General features: G+C 37.9%; 1 protein-coding gene across 1 annotated transcript; it reads right to left on the bottom strand.

Moving 5' to 3' along the window:
* Positions 1-671: 671 nt before the first annotated feature.
* LOC106941506 (uncharacterized) lies at positions 672-24,962 on the bottom strand (the record flags this gene model as incomplete). The annotated part of the gene is made up of 28 exons (XM_015024556.1): positions 24,657-24,962; positions 22,969-23,047; positions 22,731-22,824; positions 21,164-21,302; positions 20,146-20,276; positions 19,870-19,940; positions 19,367-19,537; positions 19,015-19,208; positions 18,771-18,889; positions 18,537-18,637; positions 18,143-18,289; positions 16,743-16,900; positions 16,467-16,600; positions 15,675-15,805; positions 15,287-15,445; positions 14,913-15,121; positions 14,499-14,632; positions 13,469-13,583; positions 10,066-12,672; positions 8,997-9,109; positions 8,800-8,867; positions 8,565-8,701; positions 8,258-8,388; positions 6,741-6,883; positions 4,433-4,600; positions 4,046-4,263; positions 935-1,843; positions 672-778 (listed from the first exon to the last, which is right to left on the bottom strand). Coding segments are annotated over exons 2-28 (6,874 nt in total), but the record flags the coding sequence as incomplete, so codon positions are not given.
* Between the last annotated feature and the right edge of the window lie 1,121 nt (positions 24,963-26,083).

Consider the following 26,083-nt stretch of genomic DNA (forward strand, 5'->3'; position numbering starts at 1 on the left):
GTAGCAGCAGCAAGTGAGGGAATAAGTAGCCAAATCTGAATTTACGTGCATGCTCAGATGGGGGTATTTTATTTATTTATCCATGCAGTTGCCTGGGCTTTCTTAGCTTTTTACCAGCTGACATCACATGATCATCTGAATTTGACCGGATTGTCTAACAAACATAGTCAAATTGGATTATGGGATTGGATTGGTACAAACTGGATCGTTTCATTATATATTCCTATATAATCTAATCTATATAACAAAGATCTCTTTTCTAAGCAACGTGGCTCAAAATTACATTAATAAGGCATTGGCATAGAATTTGAATACATTATTTTCAAATGTATTTTTTTTTTCATTTTATTCTTATGTATATGTCATTTTCTTAACTAATTCAAATATTGTATGTCATTTATTTAATGGCATATTGAATTTTGGTCCTCAATAAATAAATGCCATCTCAATCAAGTTTTGGACAAGAAGCTCTTATTTTTCTAGTTGCACCAGAGTAAAAAAGCAATCATCAAACATGTGTTGATGTTAATGTAGGGGAAAAAAAAACAAAGACAATACTAAAGCACAAATGTTCAATTCCACTCTTAGTGTTTTTATGGATTTTACATGAAAGTCTATAAAATACACTGAATAAAAGAGAATAGTCCAAAAAACATTTTTTTTTTTATTACCTGGAGATTCACTTGCCAGTGCCCTGCTAATGGTTTTGATCTCAGAGGCAAATGGCAAACCATCAGGAAGCATCTCAGCAGCATTTGTCAGGATATCCATTGATGGCCTGAGGAAAACAGTACCGAAAATGTTTATGTAACCCAGACTACCATACAACACAAACAAGGAAGAATAAGTTAGACTTATCAGTGTTTGGACTGGAGAAAATTGTAGAGTACACAACGATTTTCTTTCTCTGGCTAACCTCTTAAGGAACACTTACGTCTCAAAGACTTGAGGATGAGTAAAGAAGGCAAACATCCCAAGGGTGGCGTCAATAGTGTCTTCTCGCGAAGCGTTCAAGCCCCACGGCATGCCTCTTGTTGCTCCCTTCATCACAATATTCATATCGGGATTCGAAAACAACACATGGGCTGTCTCCGTGATGTCTGCTGTGGTCGGAGGGACAGAGACGGCTCTGAACATGGCTGGGTAGTCGATTTGAAACATATCGATGATGTCGTTCACAGGGTCTCTTGTCATCATCACTGACAGGTCTCGTTTCCGCCTGTTCCTCCCTTCATGGTAGCCGCTGGACGTTGGAGTTGGAAGACCACCAGTGTTAACAAACTGGTGAAAAGCTGCAAACATGTTCCCAACCAGCTCTTCGTACACTGCAGTATCCACGTCCACACTCACTCTGGTCAGAATAGACAGTGGGAGTCTGACGATTCCGTACATCTTGGAAAGAGCCTGACTCAGCATTTCCAGTCCAAATGTTTCGGTTGAGGCCAGCCACACGGACATCTCGTACACGCGCTCCACCGTCAAGTAAGTGCCGTTCGTTGCCAGGAAGTGCTCCATGGCCTGGTACACCACAGGTGAATGTCCAAAAGCCCTTGTATCGACAATCAGTTTAATTATCCTTTCCACTGTGTCAGCGAAAAAGGCCAAATTAACTCCAGAAGCATTTCCTGACACCATGGGGAAGATGTCATTCAAAGTGATGTTGGCAGAGTTTAGGAAGATCACTGCTGCCTCTTCAATGAGCTCCTGGGATGAGCTGCTACTTTCAGTTAGATGGTAGTTGACCAGAACGTGGTTCAGTGCTTGGAACGCAGCTTCAACGTAGGGCTGAAGGAAAGGAGCCTCATCAAGCAATTCATCTGAAAGCTGTCTGATGGAAATCAAACTGTGGAAAGAAGACATTTGATGAATGTCAAAATGTAAACATGTTTGCATAACATAACAACCTTTGTTTTATTCTAATTCTTTATTGCAGTGAATCCCAAAAACCGTTCTTTATTCCTTTTCAGATTCGGAAAAAAAAGACATTTCCAATCTCGCCCTTCATCCTTAGGAACAGATTAAAGAGCTGTAACTCATGTAGTTAGACCTGTTTGATTTCCTGGGATACTCAGATTATGATCCTTATCCCCATGCCCGGCTCATTAATGGTGCCGACATAAAACGAGAAATCAATTTTAAGAGGAGAAGAAGGCTGAATCACAGCTAAGCTACTATCTATTCAGACCTGCCTGTTTTCAGGCAGACCAACGTTAAATTAATCAATTTGAATGCAAATGCGACCACTTCAGCTCCTTGTGTAATTATGTATGAATCAAATAGGTTTCAGTGGTGCTTTGTGGATAATGTGGTCACAGCAAATTAAGTATTAGGTTCATGGTGAGTTCATGTAAGCTGCAGGTGAAACTGTCTCTAAAGGTCTGTGCTCTAAACAGAATTCGATGGAAATGTTTTCTTTTGTCGCCGCTGTACAGCACATCTTTTACTGATTACGCCGTAGTCAGGGATGACCTGATCCGATCCCAGGTTTCAGCCCAGAGTCCTGATCAGGGCACTTTTAATTAATCAGTATTAGGCGTGTTCGACACAACTCTGGTTCCCAATATTTGTCATTGATCTGTGTCTCTGATTATGTCAGCCACTTCCCCAGCGATATTAGTTTTACGCAGCCAATTTTTCACAATTACAGCCTGCTTTTATTAGCACAGTTTGAGAAGCTGTATGAAAGTTTGGGCACGTTATTTTGGTCACCAATCACCAATTTTCAGCTTAGAAATGAAGCTTTTTGTTTTTTCATTCTTTACAACAGCTTTCAGAGTGGGAGAGAAGCTGCAGCAGTTCCCTCTGTCATGAGTCATGTGACCTGCTCTGTCTGATGTGCTTAGACATCACACACAGCTCTTTAACACCATCCTTTAACTTCCCAGTCATTCAAAGCAGTGCATGTTCCCTGGAGCAGAGAAAGGACAATACCGTCATCCTTCTCAACAAGGTAAATCATGCCCAGATAAAGGAAATGAAAGTTGTGAATAAGTGATATAAGGTGGTTGAGGTTGATCATATGGGGTAACCAACTTCTATGCATAGGATGAATTTGGATTGGGGTAAAAAATATAATAGTTTCCACATATGATTCATGGCTAAATAAAGATGATTATGAAATAACCTTTAATATCCTACAAAGAATACCTTCATGACCATTCATTATTTTGATTGTTTTCAAAGGAGACCATCTTTGAGAGCATGATTAGCTGGAATCGCACTGAAATATGTAGCAAGGTGAATAAAGTCATGTCAAAAAAAAGAGAGGAACATGCTAACACTAGCCGAACACTGAAGCGAATATCATTATTTGCTGTGGGTATACTGAGTCAGAAACATGTTTAGAAACAAATGCACATTATAGGAAACATGTTAAGTCACAGTACAGCAGCTATTTTAATTTAACTAACCCATGTTGGAGCAGCATACTGAATCTGACCTACAGAAACTCTGGTTGGAACAAAAATATCTGACACTGTAAGCAGAAAGAGGAAAGAACCGGAGAGGCTGCTGCATCTGGAAGCTAGCTGGTGAGTGAATTGTAATACTGATGAAACGCGATGTATAATTTTACAGCATTTTACAGCTGCTGCGTTGAAGTTAACGAATATGGCTTTATTAGCTTCACTGAAGTGTTGCGCTGCGATTCTGCATTGGCTGATGACTAAAATAACTCGGATTGGTGGTTGATGCAGTAGTTCCCAGTCAAACTGTCCTCAAACTGGTTGGTTAAATCCCATAAAGGTTGTTTCTGTTTAAAAAAAAAAAAAATTAGCAACGTTATGCTCCTTTTTTTCATTCTATATTTTTCTCTTTTGAGCCATTTACCATGGGGAAATTGCTTGGGTTTCCTGGAGACCTAAACAGACCACTAAGTTAATTTGATATGATTTACTGTCAAAACAGCTCTTAGTGAGTTGAATTATTATCGCCAGATTCAACACCAACACACTGTTTAGTGATTTCCTTCCTTGAGAGCACCCAAATTATAACAAGAGTAAAGAGCACATCGTGTTAGGAACAACATAATCCAATTGTGGCTGACCTGCTTTGCAACTGCATGTCCTGGAGCAGCCAGTACCAGGATATGTGTCCCTCGTAGCTCAAATGCATGCCTGTCAGCTGCAGGAACTGGCTGGAGAGAGTCTTGATGAACTGTTGTATCACATCTGTGCGGTTAATGCTGACGTGATAGAGAGACTGTAATGTTTTGACAATCCTGCCAGCTGCCAAGCTCACACTTATTGGTTCCATGCCCATGTGCTGTGTAGAAGCATGCAGGAGAAAAAAAAAAGAGTGTAAGAAGCGAGACTATTTATTTCCCGAGTGACAACACTGCCACCAAGTGTTGAAACTGTTTTTTTTTTGTGTGTGTGTGTGTTTTACAAACACATTTGCAGTTTGCATTTTAATTTGCCATGCTCCTACTCACGCTCATGTTCAGGTGGGACATGTCAGTGATTGCTGCTGCGTAGGCATCCAAAACAGGCTGCAGGCCGGTGCTGCACCAGACGGCAAATGTGGAAAGGTTTACCCCTGCTGCCTCTGCAAAAGGCTCCCAGGCTTTAAGGGCCTCGCTGCAGTTCAGTGGGCCACTTGCCTACAAAGGAAAAAAAAAAAAAAAAAAAAGGAGAAACAAATCTTATATCATGTTCCATAGAATGTTCTAATAACATGCAGAAAAAAGAACATTGTGCCCAAAACACAAAAGGTTGTAAGGAGGGGGTGGCAGGGGGAAGATCCTAATACCTCTTCTTTTGAGGTTTAGAAAGAACAAGGGATAATTCTCCCACAGGTATCTGTTTTTCATTGTGTTACTGTTATACGCCCACATAGGCACTGTATAAATCACAAACACCAAAGTGCCATGTCGTCTCTTCCATGTCTAGACTCTGAGGGTATTTACATGTTTTGCAAGATAAGACACATACTTTTCTCCACTGTATTGTGGTTTTATCATGATAGGGACAATAATTAGGATGGCTCTTTTTGGAATAATTTTATACTTTAATTTGATGAGGAAATGTGCAGGTTCAGACAAAAACACCAAGGAAGATGGTAACACTAAATTTTCTGTTGCCCTTAAAAATTCATATTTTACAGAGCAACTGAGGGAAATTCTAATCATGGCAGAGCAGAATTAGTATTCTGGCAAAGACACTCCGACATTAAAAGTTAAAAAGCCCCCTCAGATCTGAGCAGCAGGTTGGTAAAGCTTAAAGTTCATATGATATCATTTGTTTATCCTCAATAAAAGACTCAGGTGGGTGTTGGCTATTTCACCCCTCCACCATTTTTGTACATTTGCAAATGTACCCAGCTTTTGCAGGGATGAAATTGGGAAAATGATAACCTGCAAGGTTCATACCAACCATGAATCAATTTGTACCAGCCAGGGGAACTATTTCTACTCACTCTGACAACCACATAGCAATTTAGAGTTATTTTCCATAACCCAGTCAATGTGGAAAATGTGGTTGTAGGACTCCCAACAAACATCACCTTGAGGCCAAGAGTTACTTTAATTTGACACAAATACTGGCTAATTTGCTATTTTTAATGAGAGTAATGCAAAGTTTTTAGGTAACATTACAGAATGTGATTTGATTAAATAACCCGTGGGATTTGAGCGTATTTATGACAATTTATCTCTAGAATTTCTAAAAAGATGAACCAGAGCACTGGCTTCATACGCAGCTCCGCTAGATTATCATCTCCCTTCAGTCCTCTGTCTGGGATTTCTCCCATTGAGTTCGATTTTTCTGGTTGAACTTCAACTGGGTCAATCAGCGAACAGAAGGTGTTGTTGTGAAGCGGAGGACGTGAACAAAGCCATTCAGTTTGTGTTGGCAATGATTTCAAATGCTGAGCAATTTAAGTCAAAGCAAGAGAAGTGTTTGAGACATTTTATTGCTGGTGAAGACATAGCGGCTAAGAGGTTGGTTTTTACATAAAAATATGTAGCTATGAAAAAAATTAATATGCCAGTGCTTGACTATATGGACACAAAATACAGGCTGAAAAGAGCAAAATGGCAATTGCGTATATATTAATTGTGGCTTCAATATTTCAAAGGGCAAAATAACCCAAAGTCAACTCAAAGTCAGGTAAGCTAGAATTTTTTTTTTTCGTGAAGCTATACATTGTAAAAATAAAAGGTTTCTCTTTCACAGCCACATGTGAAAGAGAAACTATTTTGATATCAGAATGTTCTTGTTTCTTAGAAAAAAAGATAGATAACAAAACCAGCGCACACAACAGAAACACTTTTGGAATCTTACTTTTTACCTAGAGAGTAGATTTTTCACAAATATATGTAGTGTGAATAGTTTATAAATAAATTCCTGCTTGCATGCAACCATCAGCTATTCTATATCCTGAAAATGTGTAATTTGGACTGTTTACCACTAAAGTCATACCCCACATTATATTCCAGTGTGACAATACTGTCTGTCTCAAACCTTGTTGAGGTAAATAGATGTCCAGGTGCCTATTCAAGCCGTTGGAACGGACAGATTAAGTTGCAAAAACCAAGATAGTTTTGATACATTAATCAGATGTCTGGAAGCGATTGAAAAATGAGACGTGAGACACGGATGAGAAAAGGCTCTTGTCAAGTGCAACAATGCATGACAGCTGGTGTGATAGCTTTGTTGTCCACCTCAAACAAAGACATGTAGAAAACCATAACAAAAGGAAACTCTGCAAATGATTGTGAAGATTCAGAAAAGCTGACTGACCTGCTGGGCTGCTTGAAGAGTTCCTTGTATGGCAAGCTGCATTCCCTCTGTGAGCTCAGACATGTTGAGATGACTGGTGTTCACAGCCAGCCCAATGTCTCTCATCAGGGCCACCAGGGGCATCTGAAGGCTTTGTAGCATGACTGAGAAGAAGAAAAAGTGAAACTGACAAATGCAAATTACCTCTATAAGCTAAACGAAAAATGTACAGACACTGTTCCTTTATGCATTTTAGTTAGAGATTAATAAAGATCAGATAATGTGTAGGAACACCGATGCATAATTGAGATAGTGCTGCCGTCTTCTTCATTTTCTCTTAGATTAAATATGACTACCTCTATCAAGGTACCTACATCACATCATTTCTGTCTTTTTTTTTGTTATTTTACTTGGGATAAACATAACTGGTGGCGGCCAAAATCAGATCAGGTCAGGATTCACAGAAAACGGGACGTTGTTACAGAACAAAGCAGCCTTGTCTGAGCCTTTCTGATACTAACTTTTGCTGACATGCAGATCAAATAATAGAACAGTTTGAAAAGTTTCAAATCCCTCGGTGCAATTTCCTATATGAATATATTCTGGGATGAGGCAGTTTTGAAAGTCAAAACACCACTGGTGACCCCAAGGGAGAGCTCTGCGAAGGAGATGGTAATGCACCTCCAGGTGCTTTGAGTAGAAAAGCTATTTCACATGTCTTTACTTTTAATTGCTTCCTAAAAGTTTACCAGAACCCTTAATTTATGTACGCTTTCACAAAACATCCGTGAAAATCCACAGATATGATGAGAGTTGTGTTCTTGCAGTAGGGGTAGGCGTCTGGAGGTTAACTTGTAACGACATAAAACAATACAAAAAAAGATATGGAAATATTTGGAGCAATGCTGAATCAAAGTTCTCCCTTTTTTGCTTTTACCAATGTTGAAATAGTTTTTTAAACAAGGGAGAACAAAACAGTTAGAAAACAACGTCTGGAGTGGACTTAAATTTGGACAAGAAAGATCTTTAGTGAGACTTGAGCTAAATTTCAACACATTATTTGCACTAAATGTTGTACATTTGCAAAAAAAAGAACTATAAAATCCAAATTAGTTAAATAAAACTGGTGTACCAAGTGAGCATTCAGTCAAGATTACAGTTAAAATTGTCCGTCAAAGCTCACATAATCACTGGAATCATTTTGTCTTGTTAGACATGTTTTGACCATGTGCTTGTTTGCCTGCCTAGTGGCGATAACCTTAATTTAACAAACTATAATTTAGGAAAATTGGCCTGAGTGAATAGAGTTGCTGAAAGGGAAGTGCCTGTTTAGTTTTGTGAATAATGTAGATGTTTAAAATAGCAAAATAAGGCTTTGAGGCAAGATTGCGTACTCTTGACACAATCGAATTTTTAGATGACTTGCACAATGTGTGTCTTATTCCTTTTAGCTATTTAAACAGGCTTCGTCTGGACGAGTCAGCAGTTTGGCTGAAGACTTTTTTGTGTGTGTCTGTTGTGTCTCTTGGTTCTCTCACCATTCTCTGCTTGCATGTTCTTCAACACAGCTTCAGCCAGTTTTTCAAAAACAGGCATGACAGATGAGATGTTGCTCCAAAGGTCTTCTTCTTCGAAAGTTGACAGTAGGCCTTCCAGCATCTGTTCGAGGCTGGTGCAGAAGAAAATAACATTTGGTTAAGGCAACTTCACCTGACTGTGAACTGAGGGAGAAAAAAAAGCATAATCTGGCACAATCAGTTTTAAGGGTATGACTTCAAATAACTTGAAAATACCAGGTAATTATTTCTTATATCTGTGTACATTGCTCTGGATAACTGCACTTACTTGTCCCATGTGTCTTGATTTGCATTCCCAGTCATCACCTGCTCCAAAGTAGGAACAATAAGGCTGAAATTGTCCATAGATGTTGAAGGTGGGCCTTCTATTGCAAGTTGCAGGAACATTCCCACAAGTTTGGTCAGCTGTCATTGAACCAAACACACACAATTAGGCATAACTTTATTATTACCTTTGTTGCAAAGGTTCTCACACTAGATGTATCAGACCACATAAACTGTACCTTGCTAATAAGATCTGGTAAAGTTTCCATTGACGTTCCCTCAAAACTCTCCCAGAGAGTCATGTTACCTGAAATTATATGGAACGTTTTGACAAAGTCAGCTTAAATTTGTAATGCTCATTATGCAAACAAATATCAGAAATCATCAGGATTTAACATGATGTCTCCCCAATAATTACACTAAGAAGCTGACTTACCTTGGCCAGGGTTCAAGATGAAGTCCATTATCTTAATGAGGACAGAGATGGAGTATTGAGCTGTGGAGTTTGGAGGCAGGAAGCTCTCGATGGCCTTCATCTCATTCAAAATTCTTGAAAACAAAGCAAAAAACAAAAACAAAAAAAACAATAGTACTTTCCATATTAGTATTCCCCTTGAAAATGTTAAAATATTCTTTTTAACTATTTTATTTGGTTCGTTTTACCACCAGAAACAAGTCTGATATAATGCTTCCTTTCTACAAATACATTTTATTGTTTTATCATTAGTGCAATAAATACCAGAGCATATCAACTTAATCCTTTAAGTACATATCTGCCATTGAAAATTTTGTACAAACCATTTGTCAATGATCTATCAGGGATGCTTTATACCTGCTGTGATAACCAACAATTATTTTTCTTTATACTACACATAATCTCTTGAAAAGAAATCTATTTATGTTACTCCATCAAATGTCTCCCTGCTGGAGTCCATATAGAGTTACCAATATTTTGGTAGGATCAATGGTCATTATTTGTCACATTCTATGAAAGGGCCAAAAAGGATCAAACAGGGGCCGGAACTAAAATAAAGTTTTCAGATATTATGCAAGTGAAACGATATCTAAACATTTTCATTTCACATTTGTTTTATTTTATAATTTATGAAAAATACTGACCTACAAAAACATGGTTTAAATTAACTGGTTTAAATGGAATAAGGATGGAACAAGTCTGGGATGAAATGTCAGTGCAAAAGGACAGAATGAGGGTCTGAATTGGCAAAGTGGTAAACTGACCCTGCAGGGGATGTTTTCTCCTTACATGAAACAAAATAAGATATTGCTTCTGTTCACAGCTGACTTTACTGAATTAATTGCATGACAGGCCATATTTGGTTCAGACAGCAAGACACCCCAATTTTAAACGGCTAATTTTAAAGTCAAATATTTTTGCTCAACTATTATTTTCTATTCAAAGTTTTCTCAAATTTTTTCAACTGTGAAAACAAGCACCGTGATCATTTTACCCTATGAGAATTAGCAAAAGCAGCACCATTACTCACATTTGATTCCACTGATCTGGCCCGCTGGATGTAGATGCACTCTCAAAGTATGTAGTGAGCAGTTCGATCATTGGCAGCAGATATTCCGCAAAGTCTTTCAGTATTGTTTGTTGGATAACTTTCTCAGCTCTCTCCAGGATGAGTAGGGAAATGTTCCGTGACGAGGCAAAACTCATGCCCTGGTTAATAATAAGAGTTAGAGAACCTTCCACAATTCCCAGGATGTTCTGCTGCACAGCAGGTGAAGGGGGCCCCATGACTGGACCAGGGATCTGCAGGACTCTGTGGACGCCACTTAGGATCGCAGCTATAAAGTCATCGCTCTGAAATTCACCTGGTTGCTCTGCCATTCTTATGGCATTGTTGAAAGCCTCTGTGATGTTGGTTATTGTCAAGAGGGATGCTGCCACATCTTCGTCTATCAAAGGAGCTACTGTCTGTAGCAGAAGGTTTAGGTCTCTAACAGGGGTGGAAAACGTCATTGAAGAGTTTCCCCACTGGAGCATGCTAGAAAGGAGGAATGGGACGTTTGGCTGTTTTATCCATCTCTCAATGAGGTCAAGGTAGAGTCTGATTTGAAGCTGAATAGAGTGCAGCTGTTTCACGCCTGGAATGTTATCCTGAAGCTCCATGACGGTGTTTGTGTAGTTCAACAGGTGGCGAATGATCTCAATTGTTGTTTGTCCAATGACACTCAGGTCTGCGCCATCCAATGGGTACTGAAGGCTGTCCACCAGGAGCTCAATCTTCTCACTGACATACAGGGTGAACTCAATCTGAGACAGCTGGGCTGCCACTTGAATCCTCATGATGTGGAAAAAGTCACGTAGGAACCCTGAGACTGAACTGTTTCTGGTGATCGTTTCCAGCTTTGTCAAATACCAATCCACAAGCTCCAGGAAGACTTTCTGTGTATGAAGCGGGTCCTCCATTGAGGTAGTATTGAAGCGGTTAAATGGCCCCATGTCAGTGATCAATTGTATCAGTTGCTCCACCATTGTGATTTCCACATTGATATCTGAACTGTTCTGTTGGTTGAGTTGAAGTATCGTCTTGATATTGGTCAAGATGGTTTCCAAGGCTTGCACAACAGCAGTGTTAGGATCGGAGCTGAAGTCCACTTGGTTGAAATCTCTAAGAGTTTCTGTGACAACATCTGAGATGACAGACAAGAGGGTTGTTTCGTTTTGGAGTGCTGGTGTGTTTGCCAGAAAGCTGCTAATGTCATTTATCAATCCAAGAAGACAGTCCGATGTCATTGTCAGGTTCTGCTCTTGTCCAGAACACGTTTTGTTCATGTCAGTGAAAATGTTCACCATCTTTTCCACCAGATCGTTCAGGTTGGAAGCTCCAGCAAGTGTTGCAATTTCATGAAGATCGAACCCAGTTAGGTTTGACTGCTTCAGAATGTTCTCGAGACTAGATGTTGTGATGTTTTGCATCTCTGTGACTAATTTCATGAAATAAAGGGTCTGCTTGAATGTTTCTAAACGGTCTGCATCATTTGGTGACAGCATGAGCGAGAACACTATTGTGCTAAATTCTTCCAGCTCCTGGCTCCAGGGGACATTGCTGGTCAGTGTCACTGTGACAGATGCATCTCCACCCACTGCAAGAATGGATTCTATTACGTTATCAAGCAAAGTAAAGATTTCTGAGACTCCTTCCAAGCAGTTATTGCCTTCTTCACATTTGGGGACCAAATTCTGCAGAGCTTTAAACTTCTGCAGAAAGTAAGTAGCATTTTCCTGAACATAGGGCGGCAGGAATGCCACCAACTTCTGAATGATAAGGTCCTGGGCAACATCTGGTCCAACCTGAGTGAGACCCTGGGGGTTGTCAGGGTTGAGTAAGTTAAGAAGGTCCATGACGGCTGCCTGAAGGTCAGTGACTTGAGCAGCAGTTAGTTGGCCATTGGTTGACAGAAGATGCTCTATTTTTTGCTGTCTGAAGAGAGAAGTTACAATCTCTTGAAGCTGGCGTAAATATCCAAGAATTATGTTGGTTGGGTCACCATCTGGAGAATCAGCTAGTGTTTTCAGAAGCTTCATGGCACCAAGGATGACTTCATCAAAGGACTGGTTGGTGAAACCGTAGAGTGCCTCTTTGAGGAAGGCAGCATCTCCAGGTTTGATGGAAGCTGAATATGTTAGCAGACTATGTTTCAAGATGTCAGAGAAAGAAAGTGTCAGGTTACTCTCCAAAGACAGGAACTCCATGATTAACTGCTCCAGTCCTTTCATTGCTAAGTCGGTTTCTCTAGAGGTAAATATCTGGGGGTTGAGCCTGATTATCTGTAAGACTGCATCGAGCACTGTGGAGGCATTAACCGGAACACTTCTGAAGAGCAGAGGCTGAAGTGGTTTAAGACCTGCGGATTCTAGCAAATCACTGATGAGTGGACCTATGACGGCGGGGTCTGAGATATTTTGGTTAGGCAGAGCAATGATTGTTTGGACAAAGCCATCCAGGTCCAGAACCAACTTAAGGAGATGGGCAGAGAGTGCATCTCCCTCTTCAATCCTATGTTCTAAATACGTGGCTGTCAGGTTTTTGTAGACTTCCCCGTACACGTGCTGCAGCAGACTCACTGTTCCTCTTAAAGCACTATAAGATAGAAAATAAGAATAAAAAATACGATTAGCTATGTTCATTTAACAACATCAACAACGATAAAGCAAGAAAACAGTATAAAAATGAATGTGGAAACCGAAAACGTCTGAGAAGAACAAGTTCAAACAGGTTTGTCAGCTGCCACAACAATGACCTTCATCTGCTCACCACACTGTTGAAGTGGGTCGATTTTTATTATATGTTCTTATGTGTTTTTACATCACCAATGTGTATTATTCTTTACTTTATTTGTAAAAAAATTGCTATGGGAATTTCTAATTTCCCTATAATTAAAACTAAAATCTTATCCTATTTAAATTTGTGAACTCAGTGGTTCATAATTTGTGTGTTTATTAACTATCTCACTAAACTCCAAAAAACTTAATGAAATTTTGGAGCTCAGTGAAAGAGAAATTCAAAAATGAGCAAAAGAACAAAACAAATCTTTATTATCTTGGTTGCTAACCTTGGCAGAGGTCTGTATCCTCAGAGCTGTGCCTTTATGTGTTTATGTTTTGCTTTAGTTTCTTTTGCCCAACTGGAATAAGGAGTTTGTCCATGTATCTCGTCCTGATACTGTCTAATGTCTGCTATTTTTTGTGACATCATATTTTCCAACCGATAAGACTGACAACAAACATAGATGTAGCATTTGACAAAAATAGCAGTGTTTGATAAGACCACAGATAACCAATGCTTAAAAGCTTTTGAATGTAAAGCAAGTCCACAGGGAGACAAAGTTGTCACATAATTATCTCATATAATGAAGAGAAACAATTATCTGACTTACTTCAGAAGGACCTCTTCATTTGGTGACATCACAGCATCCGTTGCTGCTTTGACAAACTTCGACCACTCCAGATCAGTGTTACAATGAAGGGCCATTGAGTGGGCATTGACACAGCCTAAAAATAAAGTAAAAAAAGAGAAAAAAATACATGTTTTTTATTATTACTGGTAAACATCTATTGATTACTGTATTTAGGAAAATTATCCTGGCTCACAGTAAATATAGGTTAGTTCAAAAGTATCCAGGTGGTAGATGTACATTAGAAGTTATTTTCAGTCGACCAATAACCTCTTATCTAGCAGCAAATGACACATGCATCTTCATGAAAGACAAGACCATGCACAATGAGTATCAATTCCAAATTTATTTTACATTTTTAAGGTTTCTAATGTTTTCAGTTGATAGAAAGGCCTTTATTGCCATTGCAGGTATCAAACAATTCGTATAAATTCTTATAAGATTTTTGGTATTTTTGACAATTTATCTTTTGTGATGATCTTCAAGTCTTTAAGGTTGGAAGGCCAGCTATTGTAGTCACCCTAATCATTAGAAGCGTTGACTGATACCCGATTGCTACGGTTTTTAAAAAATATGGTACAAGTACCATTGGTGGTGCTCGGACTGCCTATGTGATATCCCAAAAAATGAATCCCAATGGTATTAGTTATTTTAAATGTAGCTAAAAAAAAAATCTAATTACCTACAATGTAGAGCTGCTAAAAGTCAACATCCAAAAGAATGAGCTGACAAGTACATTGATATTTGTTTATAAAGAAAGAGAAGTGGAAAACGATTGAGCAACTTTCCAGATCTCCTAGGAAACAATGTTCGGTTAAACTAAGAATGATTTTATGTTATTCAACCAAATTCTTCTGCTTTTGTAGAGAACGTTTTACTGAGCTCTTTTTAGTGACTCAATCGATATTTGTGAACAGGACACATAGTGAAATGGTGTCTGTTTATTTTTTAAAGACCTTCATCTAGCTTTTTGATGACAGAAGAGAAACAAAAGAAAAGCAGCTGCACTCACAGTTTGGTGGGTCTTTTTCAACACCAGGTCTGTAGTTCAAAATCCAGTAAGTGATGTGGAAGTAATCCTTCATGCTGGGCCACAAATCACTCTCCTCGAGCTCTTCTCCCAGGTTTTCCAATGACATGATGAGACTGCATAAAAAACAAAACCAAAGGCTTGTTCAGCTTGAAAGTGGAAGTGCATTCTTTATTTGTAACACCGTCATGGAAAGTTGTGCCACAACTTTCCACAGGTCTTGTTTTTGGAGCTATATCAATATGACTTGTAAATTTGTGAGTTGGAAACAATTCCAGCTCATGGTCATTGTAATTTAATAGCCTAAATAATATTCTGAACTGCTTTATTTTTAGAGCAACTAAAAAAAAAAAAAAAAAGAAGTCCCGAACGTGCACTGAAAAGACATTGTAAAACCTTTGTTGAAGTGTCTCCTTGAAGTCATGTGTGTGGTGGCCAGGGATCCAGTTCAACCAGTAGTCTCGATCCAGATGGGTTATGAATCTCTGCAGAAATTCTCCAAATTGCATGCTGGCGTTGAACAAGTTGTTCCACTCAGAGAGCATCATGGGAAGTGTCAGGTTAAAGTCTGCTCGGCCTGTGAGGATGCAGTACACTTCTTCTGCCTGAAGGTAAAATATGACATTTTCAAACAAGATTCAAAATAAGAATAGGAATTACACAATAAGAAGCACATTTAACACACTTTTCTCAAATTGTGAGAATTTAATTAAAAAAAAAATGATGCAAATCCTTTATAGAGGTTTCTAAAAATATTGAGTGACTTATACCTTTTGCACTACAGGATTCCAGTCCATCAGCAAAGCATGCTTCAGTGCAGGGATGTTTTGGCAGAACATAGACTTCCACACTTCTATCTTTACAGTCTTGGAGGACAGCAGCCACTCGAAGGGCTCAAAAAGTTCCTCACACTCCTCACACTCCACCGCCTTAAAAAATACAAGAAAAGTCTGTTGCAAGGTATATATTCCCAATGTTGTGTGACTGGTAGCTATCATATCTACTGAGGAAAAGAATATCAGCTGAAAGTGTTGTTAGACAAACTACAGGCTTCATAAACCTGAGTAAGACATAAGAATAGATACAATGTATATTGATTAATTTACATTTATTTAGCATAAGAGCAAACTATGTTGAATTAAAATAAAATAACCCTACCTCCTCAATGACTTCCACCACACTGTCTATTACCCGGCTAAACCAAGTTGTTGCCTCAGACTGGTTCTTCTGCAGCATGTGGTAGGTCATTTGGAGATTTTGTGCGTCTTCCAGGGCATTGCTCATCACTTCTGTAAGTATAAGCAACAAATATATAACGATGAGACAAACCACGGACTGGCTGATAATGTGTTCAATGGAAAAGTGTTATCTTATGCTTAAAAATCGGATAATAAAATATACATTTCCATATTCAAGTGTACCCTTGTATTATTCAGCTCTCAGTTTCTTAACACAGAAAGTATACATACCATTCAGAGATGTACAAGTCAATCAGAACGGTTGTCATTATTATAATAGGTGTGTTAATCTTTTACTCATTGGAACTAGTCAGTTTTCACTTCGTCGGTGTTTAATGAAAGTCTAAAAAGCTTTGTGTATCACAGTTAAATTAAGAATTTGGGATAATCTTAAACTTGTTTCACATTCCTTTGGATTTCAAAGTTCTACTTCTATAATAGAAACTGCTGCAGATTTTTTCCTCTCTTATGTCTTAGAGAGAAAAAAAGACATGCATTTTCTTTTTCTTTTTTTTTTTTTTTAAAGAAAAAGCAATTGGGCTAAAAGAAAACCCCACCAATTGTTACGCCCTGGTAAAACTGAATGTATCATCATACAACAGTAAATGTTGAAGTGTGTGGTATTTTAAAAAAACAAACAAACAAAAAAAACGTGACAATGCTGTCCTATAGCACCTGATTTGCTATAAAAATATTTTGCTTGCAGTCTTACTTTCTACAGTGACCAAAGTCACCCTTGCTGCCTTCATGGAGTGGAAGCTGGTTTTGAGAGCTCTCTGAACAACATTGTCCAAATCAGGATGAATTTTTGCAATCTCCAGCAGCACTTGAGCGACTCCCATAAACCTACCAAAGCAAAAAGTCAGACTCATTACTGAGGGGGAAATTAACAGTTTCTTTAACTTAACTAAATGACCAAAATTTGAAAATAATTTATGAATCTTGAAATAAACGGCTGCATGTAAAGAAGACATGTCCCTGTACTTACAGCTCTGCCTCGTCACTTTGTGGTTCTGCACCTATGCTGCGCTTTGACCTGGAGACTTCCTGTTTCCATGACGATGAACCTCCCATGAGACTTTGCACCAGTTGTCTCACAAAGGACACATCATCTGCCGCCACATGCTTGGTCCATGCCAGGAAAACCTAGGGTTATAAATTTCACAAAATGTCCGTGACTTGTCAAGCGACTGCAGATGCAAAATAGCTTCCTCTATAATCTGGTACAGTACACCAAATGGTGACATTTATGTTTGAGTTGGACATTGGCCCTTTTAAAATAAAGTTCATTATCGGAAGAGGAAATCCTACACATACTTTTTTAAGTGAACAATTCCACATTAAGCTTCTGCTTTAATCTTCAGTTTCTCCAAAAAGACAAATTAGTCGAGCAACATTTGTGATAAGTACAGGATGGGAAGAACAAAAAAAACTAAAAAAAAACTAAAATCTATGAGCATCTATTCCATTTTCTACCACACTTAGAGCATGTGTTACATCAGATATACACATCAAATGAGCTCATTTTTGCTGGACATCAGATGGACATAAAGTAAAAATATATCAAGGTTAAGTAATTAGGGAAGTTAAAAGAAGGACACGTGAGAAGTGTAAAGGTAAAAGTGAATAGAAAAGTAAAACGCTGGAAACACCCATAAATACATGTTTTTCTAAGATCAAAGCCATAAATTACAGTTCTGTTCCACCTACTCAAGGTAGGACACACCACTGACACCATTCCTGTTTTCAGCTCAGATCGGTCAGGCTTGCAAAGATGATAACATCACCTGGAAGTTCAGTCTTTGCAGCTGTTGGTAGCATAGTCTATAATTAAAATAATTGCTACAAATTTGATTGACGTGAGAGATGCTACCGATCATTGTGTCAACTGTTACTCATGGCAGTAAAATAGGAGCAGGCCGGCTGGCGTTATTACTGAACTGTGGGCTTTGCATTAGACAAAGAGAGATTTAATAAAAAATAAATAAATAAAAAAACCTGATGCCCAGTCTGACTGTAACAAACCTGAAAATAAAGCAGATGTTTTTATTTTCTGCTCAAAAGCTGAGGAAAGTGGTGAAATAACCTAGTGTGACTTGGTGGAAGCAATCTGTGCACATAATTACTTATAACAGCTTAAGATTAATAAAATATAAGACGTGTTCGCTACCGTCTTGCACACATGCATATTCCCATGACCTCTAATTAACTTCTAATTAGAAGTACTCAAGGTTCCTGGTCTGTTAGTGCCAGAACCGGAGTTGCAAGTTTTTTTTTTTTTTTACATTCCACTGGGTATATTTAGCAACATGACACAGCAACAAAAAGAGAGGACGCAGAAAAAACATTCAGCAACTGGATAAATACTAATTTAAAATAACACCCTACCTCTTTTGCCACTTTGTCAGGACAAATCCAACTCAGGAGCATATCCACGGTGCCTGTGCTGCATGCTGCTGTTAACCACATCGTGTTGCTGCTGTTGCAGCACAAGTGAGAGCGCACCATGTCTTTGTCCCACATCAGCCCTACAGCCTAGAAAAGGGAGGACAGTTTATTGCATTCATTATTTGTTTTAATCAGTGATGAGTGACATAACAAACCCCTCCCACCCTCCCCCACCCAGACAGTGAAGATTTGGCAAAACCTGCACTGCAAATTTAAAGTCTTCTTGCTCTTGTAAATGGGTTGCTTAATTGTCACTTGGGGGTAAAAGCTGGAGGAATGGGTGTTTAGGCCATATTGGTAACCCTGTGCCTGTAGTCACTGGTGCTGAGTTTACCTGGTGCAGTGGTATGTGAACCTCCTGTAGGATTCGTCTCACAATGTCACTGACTGAGTCACTCCTTAATGTGACAATGTCTCCAAGGGTTATCGAAACATCTAAAGAGATTTAAATCTCACATTAGCACGACAGTTCAAAAACATTTCCACGGCTTCTTTTTAAAGCATTATTAAAACAGCAAGAGATGGCATTCTCTTACATATTCAAATAGAATATGTGTTTTACAGTTACCTTGTCCGGGCCAGTTCTGGACATACTGGATGACGTCAAAGCTTTCTTCAAGCACTGGGTGTACCTTGCAGATGAAGTCAGCAGAGTCAGGGAAGGTCTTCTGGATGAAACGCAAAAAGCTAAAGAAAGAACAAGAAAATACAAAACTGTGAGTACAACAGGCAACCAATGAACCAGTGCACATATCCAGTGCATATCTGCAAAATCAAGTTTCTGTGCTTTTACATCAGTAAAATTATATTACCTCTTCATGTTTGTGAGTAAGGTTTGTGTGTTGTTCAGCATGTCTTCAAGAGAACTGGCAGAGAAGAGCTTGGGGAAGCCTAGGAGGGTTTCCCACATTGATGTCTCATTTTGCAGCTGATCGAAAAACATCACTGTCCCTCCTGCCAGCATTAGTATGTCATCCGGATCGGTTACCATTAGCTCTGTTAGTACCTGAGAGCAAAGGAAAACATCTGAACTGCTATGCAAAACTGGTTAGAAGAGCCATTAATCTATTAATTTCAAAAGGGACTGAAAGAACAGATCATCATTTTTAGTTTTTGCATGAAATTAAAAGGCCATTTGGTCTAAATGACAAACCTTTCACGTACCTTGTTCAGTGTTTGAAGTGAGGCTTCTAACACAGTGTTGTTGGAGTTGCAGAAAGTTACCATGGCATGGGTGACTGGGTTGGGTGAGGTTTGGTTCATCCAAGGAAGTGTAACAGTGCAGATGGCTTTCTTAAAAATGTTCACTGACTCCATAATTGCGTTCATGGTTTCCTGCAAGACCCAGGTTGGAATTTACAACAGCAAATAGGTATTCGATTCACTTACATCGATGTTAAACTTTGAATCAATTTATTATAATCAAGTGGAACAAATAAAATTCTTAAAAACAGACAATTAGTTTTCCATGTTTTCATACATTTCTACAGAGTGATAAAAACAATGCTCTTTATTGTCTCTAGTACTTGTACGCACTGAATTGACTGAAGTTTTAATCATTCTATACTCTTTCAAGCCAGTGAGAGACGTTTTGGAGTCTGTGTGGTCATTACATTATCTGTCCTCTAATTAGATATTTTCCTGTCATTAAACTTGCGGACACTCACCTGATCGGGCAGAGAGGTGTTGAGGGGAACCATGAAAGGAACATTTGTATAGTTGGCTCTGTTAGATGAACCTTTAAAATATAAATCCACAGTTCAACTCAAGGAGAATATGGAAGTCAATACAATAATCTGAATACCAAATAATAAAGTCAAATTACAAAGACTTCTACTTTCCTGTATAAGCAAATCTTAACCAACGGCGTGAGTAATTTAATCTCGTTGTTACAAGAAGAAAAAAAAATTGTACAACATAAGTGTATGTAAGTAATAACATACCAATAAAGCTTTCCATGAACTTAACCAACTTAGCAGGGTCATTTTGAGTGTCACTGGGGAAAGCCTGGCTGAAAAACTCCTTTCCTTGCATCAGACTTGCCAATGGAGATGTATCTGGCAAAGGAGCAGACCTGTGATGCGAAAAATCAAATGAAATGACATCAGTTATATATTGATTTTCAGAACAGTGAAATCAGTCATTCCCATTCACGCGCGCACGTGTGAAATGATATTTCTTCAACATTAGTGGAATATTGACAAAGTCTTGCGTATATTTGTAATGGGAACACAGCTATAGTCACCAGCTCTACATTAGGTAGTTAACGCAGCCATTACACAATCCCAAATCACAGAAAGTCCACCACAAATATTTTGAAGAAGCAGAAGGACTGTGGATTGTGCAAGCTGGGTAAACACTGAGCCATAAAACAAGAGCGAGTATACTAGTCTGTATTGTGCGTAATATTTGCTATTCAAATGTTAAACTGTACTTTTTTCTAGATTTTGCAAGAATCTACATACTTAAATCTAAAAAACATATCATGACAATGACTATTGATTATTTTATTTTTATTGTCTTTTGTTGTTCTGTTTATTCTTGTTTATTATGGACCATATGTGGATCTGAATAAAAAGGATTGATTGGTAATGATAAGCAGCATTTTTTGTTTGCTTATAGAGCAGTCCTTAAGGTAAAACTAAGGTTATGCATTTTATAAAGCATGACTCAAACTTAATGCAGACAACCGGAACGACAACACAAACTAGTTTTTCTACCACCAGCATAAGGAAGTTGCATGCCATTCCAACGAATGGCATGCAACTTATTTTTTCTACTTTATCAATCAAATAAGAAAAGCAACTTAAAAAAATAAAACAGAAAAAAGAAGAGAAGCAATAAGTAAAGAGCTGTAGCCAGAGAAAAAGGATCAGAGCCAGTTTCTTCTATAAAAGATGAGTCTGCGGTGAGCACACAAAGTGTATTTGTAAAGGTAAAATAATGTAACAGACAGATTACCTTCGATCTCTTGATGACTTTGATGAAGATGTGTGCACCAGGCGGGATGTGTTGTGGCATTTGCTGTCTGTGTTGCAAAGAAGGGTCTGCAGGAAAGGGAAAAAGCCTGTGCTTGGTAGGTTCCTTGGTCCAACATAACCTAGAAGAGAGTTCGAAAAATGTTATAGTTGGATGTGGATGTTTAGAAGCAAAACCTTTAAGTATAGCAGTAACAAATTATAGGAGTTATTTATTTCTCATGTTTCATTTTGAAAGAACCTTTCATGAGAAACAATGTCAAGGATAAAAAGTTTTAGTCTATTGTGCCGGTGTTATGTCACTTTTAGTCCTAATCACTGCAAAACCAGCACCACCTTTTGTTAAGAAAAACAATCTCAGCTTTAGTACAATGGAAAACAAAAGAAAATGCCGTGTGATGGCTGTGAAGATCAAGTTACTGTCAACCAGCTATCAGCACTAAATTAATGGAACCATGCTTTCCTGGAATTTATTCTGGGTAGCTCTTAGTGTTTTCTCAGTGACAGTCACAGTGATTGTGTGAGTCACTGTCAAACCCAGAGAAAAGAAGAGAGACGAAGGGATTTCTGAAAAACTTGAAATGAAAACATGAAACGTCACAGCTTTTATTTGCCTTTATGTGCCCAGTTTTACTGAGTAAATAAAGTGTTGGCAAAAGAAGTTAATTGAAGAAAATGAAAAACTCATGAAAGCCAAAAACTATGTATTCATAAATAGATATGAAAGCAGTCTTTGTATCTGTTCTTTTACAATGTAGATGAACACTGATAAATTGAAGCATGCAGTTTACTTCATCACCACCATTGCTATCAAGAATGTCTTTTTTTTTTTTTTTTTTTTAAAGCTGGGACTATTTCAATACCTATTAACCAAAACAATAGATATTTTTTCTTCCTCAACATGAACAAATATTTGACTGTGAACACTCAAAGGAGTGTGTGTGCCACTCCTTTCTTAACTACAGATACCCAAAGGTTTTAAATAAATAACAGCATTCAAATGGCAAGTCAATAGTTGTGTAGCAAGCTTTATTCTTAAGAGGAGTTGGTGTTTGAGTTTAATTCTTCATTTGTTTGCTCTGATTGAGAAACTTGAAAGTCCTGAAACATCAAGCTACTGACCTTTAAGATGTCAATCCAGAGTCCTACACTGAATAGCAGCTCAGTAAGTCAAGCGCACTTTAAATCTGGTTTCTCAACTTTAAGTAAGTCCTTCATAAAGACTTTGCAGGACAGAAGATAAATGTCCACTAATCCTGTGTTTTATTTTAAATATTCTCAAATAAACATGTTTAGCAACACTTGAAAAGCTATTAGAGATATAAGATACGTAAGATACATTTTATTTATTTATTCTTTTTTAGGGGGTGAGGGGTGGATATGTGCAATCTACCTTAAAGAATGGCTAGAAACAGAATAAAACATTGATTCATTCCTCTGCCTTTAGAATTTTTACATGATCTCGATGTAACGACGTTTGCTTTTCCAATACCTTCATTTGCTTTGCTTGGGCCTCTGAAATACTTTATTTGCTCCAGTTTTATACTCACATGTGTTTCTTACAATCGGAGGGAAATGGTCCCGAGTCACAGCGATGAGGATGAAGACGATCAAAGGCCAGGCAATCAGCGTAATGGACCACAGCTAGGATGACATCGTAGGCGTCAGTAATGGCAATCAGTTGGTTCATTTCCAAATTACACCTCAACAAAACGTTACATGAGACCTGCTTAAGTCTTAATGTAAATATCTAAGTGAAAGCGTCCACTACAGTGAAAAGTCACCCACCGGCTGTCTGATGATGCCCAGTCCATTCTTCCAGAGAAGAAGCTTCAGCTGTCTGAAGAACGCCATGTGACCAGGCAGGCTAAAAAAGTCAATCAAAGTTAAACACACATTGGTTCAGTGACATTCCCATTGTTACTTTTAGGCTAAAATAAATTGAAGTTTATAGAAAGCAGTAGAAAAACTTGGTACAGGATGTTTTGTTTTCAGCTACAACATATTTATACTGAAGAACTACGATGGATAAATGATTTCAGGACTGAAATTCAAAGCATATATTCATAATTAGCCATTTAAATGGTTTTCAAACTGTGTTTTAATGGTACCCAGATGAGATTTTGGTTCTAGTTAAAGGTAAATACAAATAAGTTATTATGGTAATTTATTTCTATTTGTTGTCTGAAGAGTAATGTTACTTGATTAACAAACTGAAGAAGGCCTTATTGAAGGAACAAGTGCTGGAGGCGGATGATACTGTTTTTATTTACATCTGAAATAAGTTACAAGTTCAAGCTCAGAAACAATTTGCCAATGCTCATTGACCACATTTTAGTAACAATGTAATTTCCCATAAAATTAGATTAGGTTTTATAGTATTTTGTGAATCAAAATACATATAAATCATCAGAAATGCAAATAAACAACAGCAAGTTTTATGGATTATAAGAACTCCTATTTCAGTAAAAGTTTAATTTCTAAATGTTCAAAAAATGTCATGTGATTTTTTTTCTAAGAGTCAGACCTTGCCAAGGAGCATGTCATGATGAAGTGTTTTCCCGGCATTTATTTTAGGACAAAAACAAACAAACAAACAAACAAACAAACAAACAAACAAACAAACAAACAAACAAACAAACAATATTTTGAGAGTTTTCTCCAGACATTTTCTACGGACCTCTCCGTAACCTCTTTTTCTCCATTCAGTAATCATCCACAGAACATTTGGTAAGGTTTCTTTTTACCAATTTCCTTCAGACTTCCAGTACCTTTAGAACAATCCCTTTAGGGTATGTTGAAGGCGTTTTGAAGGTCCTAGTGTGGTAGTCATTACTGACTGCCACACGATAGAGGGGAGCTCAAATTAAGGGTGATGTCAAGGTGGACATGACATCAATGCAATTATACAATTGTATTAGATACATACCAATGTAAACAACCAGGAAGCTAATCAACAATTCTGGAAATGGTTTTCCAAAATACCAGGGGTGTGAAACTTTTCTTCATTTCATTTAAACTGTATTTTATTGACGGGTTACTTTTAAGCACAAAAGCAAATGCAATGGCATGTAATAAAATGTTTTCTTCAAACGGTTTAGTCTTTTATGTGGTCATGGCCACTAGGTATCACTGTACCTAGTCTTCTTTAAAAGTAACAAATAATATGAGTGGAAAAACAGTTAAATTGACATAAGCATTTTCCAGACATCTTCAAGGAAAACAAATGTTCAACAAAAGCAACAAAGTAATTTTAAAGTAGTTAAACATAATTAAGAATGAGATAAGCAAACCACAGCTCTTATACAAAAAGTGACATAGCTCTGTTCACAGCAAAAACAAATAAATGAAAAGAAAGTGAACTCTTTTTGTTTTCTTCTTTTTTAAATCAGCATTTAGAATTCACCCATGTGCTAAACATTTATATGCTATTGCTTAATAATCCAACTTATTGTAAAAATAGAGTTTTGACCCACCTGAGCACTGTTGTCCTTGTAAATCAGTTAAATTGTTTGCTATCTGTGTGAAGTCCACGGGCTCATTAATAAGGACATCTTGCTGCAGGAGATGACCCCCTAGCAAGCTGCCCTTTCCATCAGTCGTTCCCTAAAGTAAACTGAGAAAAAATTTCCCTCAAAACAGGTCAAATCTAAAGCTCAGAACCCAAAACGTTCCCTCCGTGACTCCGCAGTGCCTGCAGCCGTATCAATCCTCACTTCATTAAACGCTCTTAGTTGTCCTGAGAATGACAAGCACCTCCTTTGTGCCAGTGGATCTGTGAAAGGGTGTGTACTCTTGCTGTGTTCTAAATAATGAAAGAAAAATCCTGCATTACTTCCTTGAACAAATAGACATAGTTAGAAACACAGAACAAGTAGAGTAGCTTTTAAGAACTTGTTTACATTTAAAATCACGGAATTGTATGTTGTAGATTTATAGAACACCTTATAACATGTATATAAGCAATAATTAGAAAAAAAGAATAATTCATAAGCCTATGGGTAAAACAGATTCATGGGAAAGGAGATGTGTGATGTGTACAATCATGCTATTATTCTACACAGTCCAAAGTGGCACAAAAGCATCAAGTTACGCCCAATCATTTTGTAGGCTGTTGTTGAGGCAGTAAAATTCTCCAGAGGAATTAGTCACACATTATCACAGGAAGAATCCACTGGGATAAATCATTTCTCCTTAATAGCTGAGAAACAAGATACACAAACACTAAATCATTGTAAAGTGACTGACAAAAGGAAGAAAGCTTTTAGAAATGGAGTAGCCAGCTATGTAAAGAAAAAGGGCAGGATTTCAGAAAAAAGAAAAACAAAATGGAAAGCATGTAATGTAAGTTGAACCACGTTTCCTTATACAGAAGTTGTATAACAGCATAGCGCTGCTCTGAAGTTTTATCTACGTAAGTCTGGTAAAAGAGCAGCTGTCAAGCAAGCTGAGCAACAAAGACATTCTTTCCATTTCAGCTCTTCTGCAACAACGTGAGTCACTGAAAGCCTCAGGGTTGGGCCTTGTGGGGCTACAGGGGACATGTGACACCTTTGCTTTGCAAAACACCAAGAAGTCGTCCATCATTAAGGTAGATAGACCGGTTTTTTATGCTGATATCATTATGTGAGGGTTAAAAGGCGTCACAGATAATGTAAAGCAAGGTGTAACTACACTGTTATTATTTTTAACAAGAATTAACTTGTCTTAACAGATTTTTGAAGAATTAAGATGGTATATCAAAGTAAATAAATAAATACAGTCATATTAAATTAATATCATTAAGAGGCACATTTTTTTCAGTAACTTAATTCATTAACCCTTTATTTCTGTTCACTATGACGAGCCTTAACTTACAGCTAATGAAAACTTGACATTTTAGAGTAGAATATTACATAATATA

Source organism: Poecilia latipinna, unplaced genomic scaffold (genome assembly GCF_001443285.1).
Source record: "Poecilia latipinna isolate Pla-1442-1.1 unplaced genomic scaffold, P_latipinna-1.0 Scaffold3709, whole genome shotgun sequence".
Lineage (NCBI taxonomy): Eukaryota > Metazoa > Chordata > Actinopteri > Cyprinodontiformes > Poeciliidae > Poecilia > Poecilia latipinna.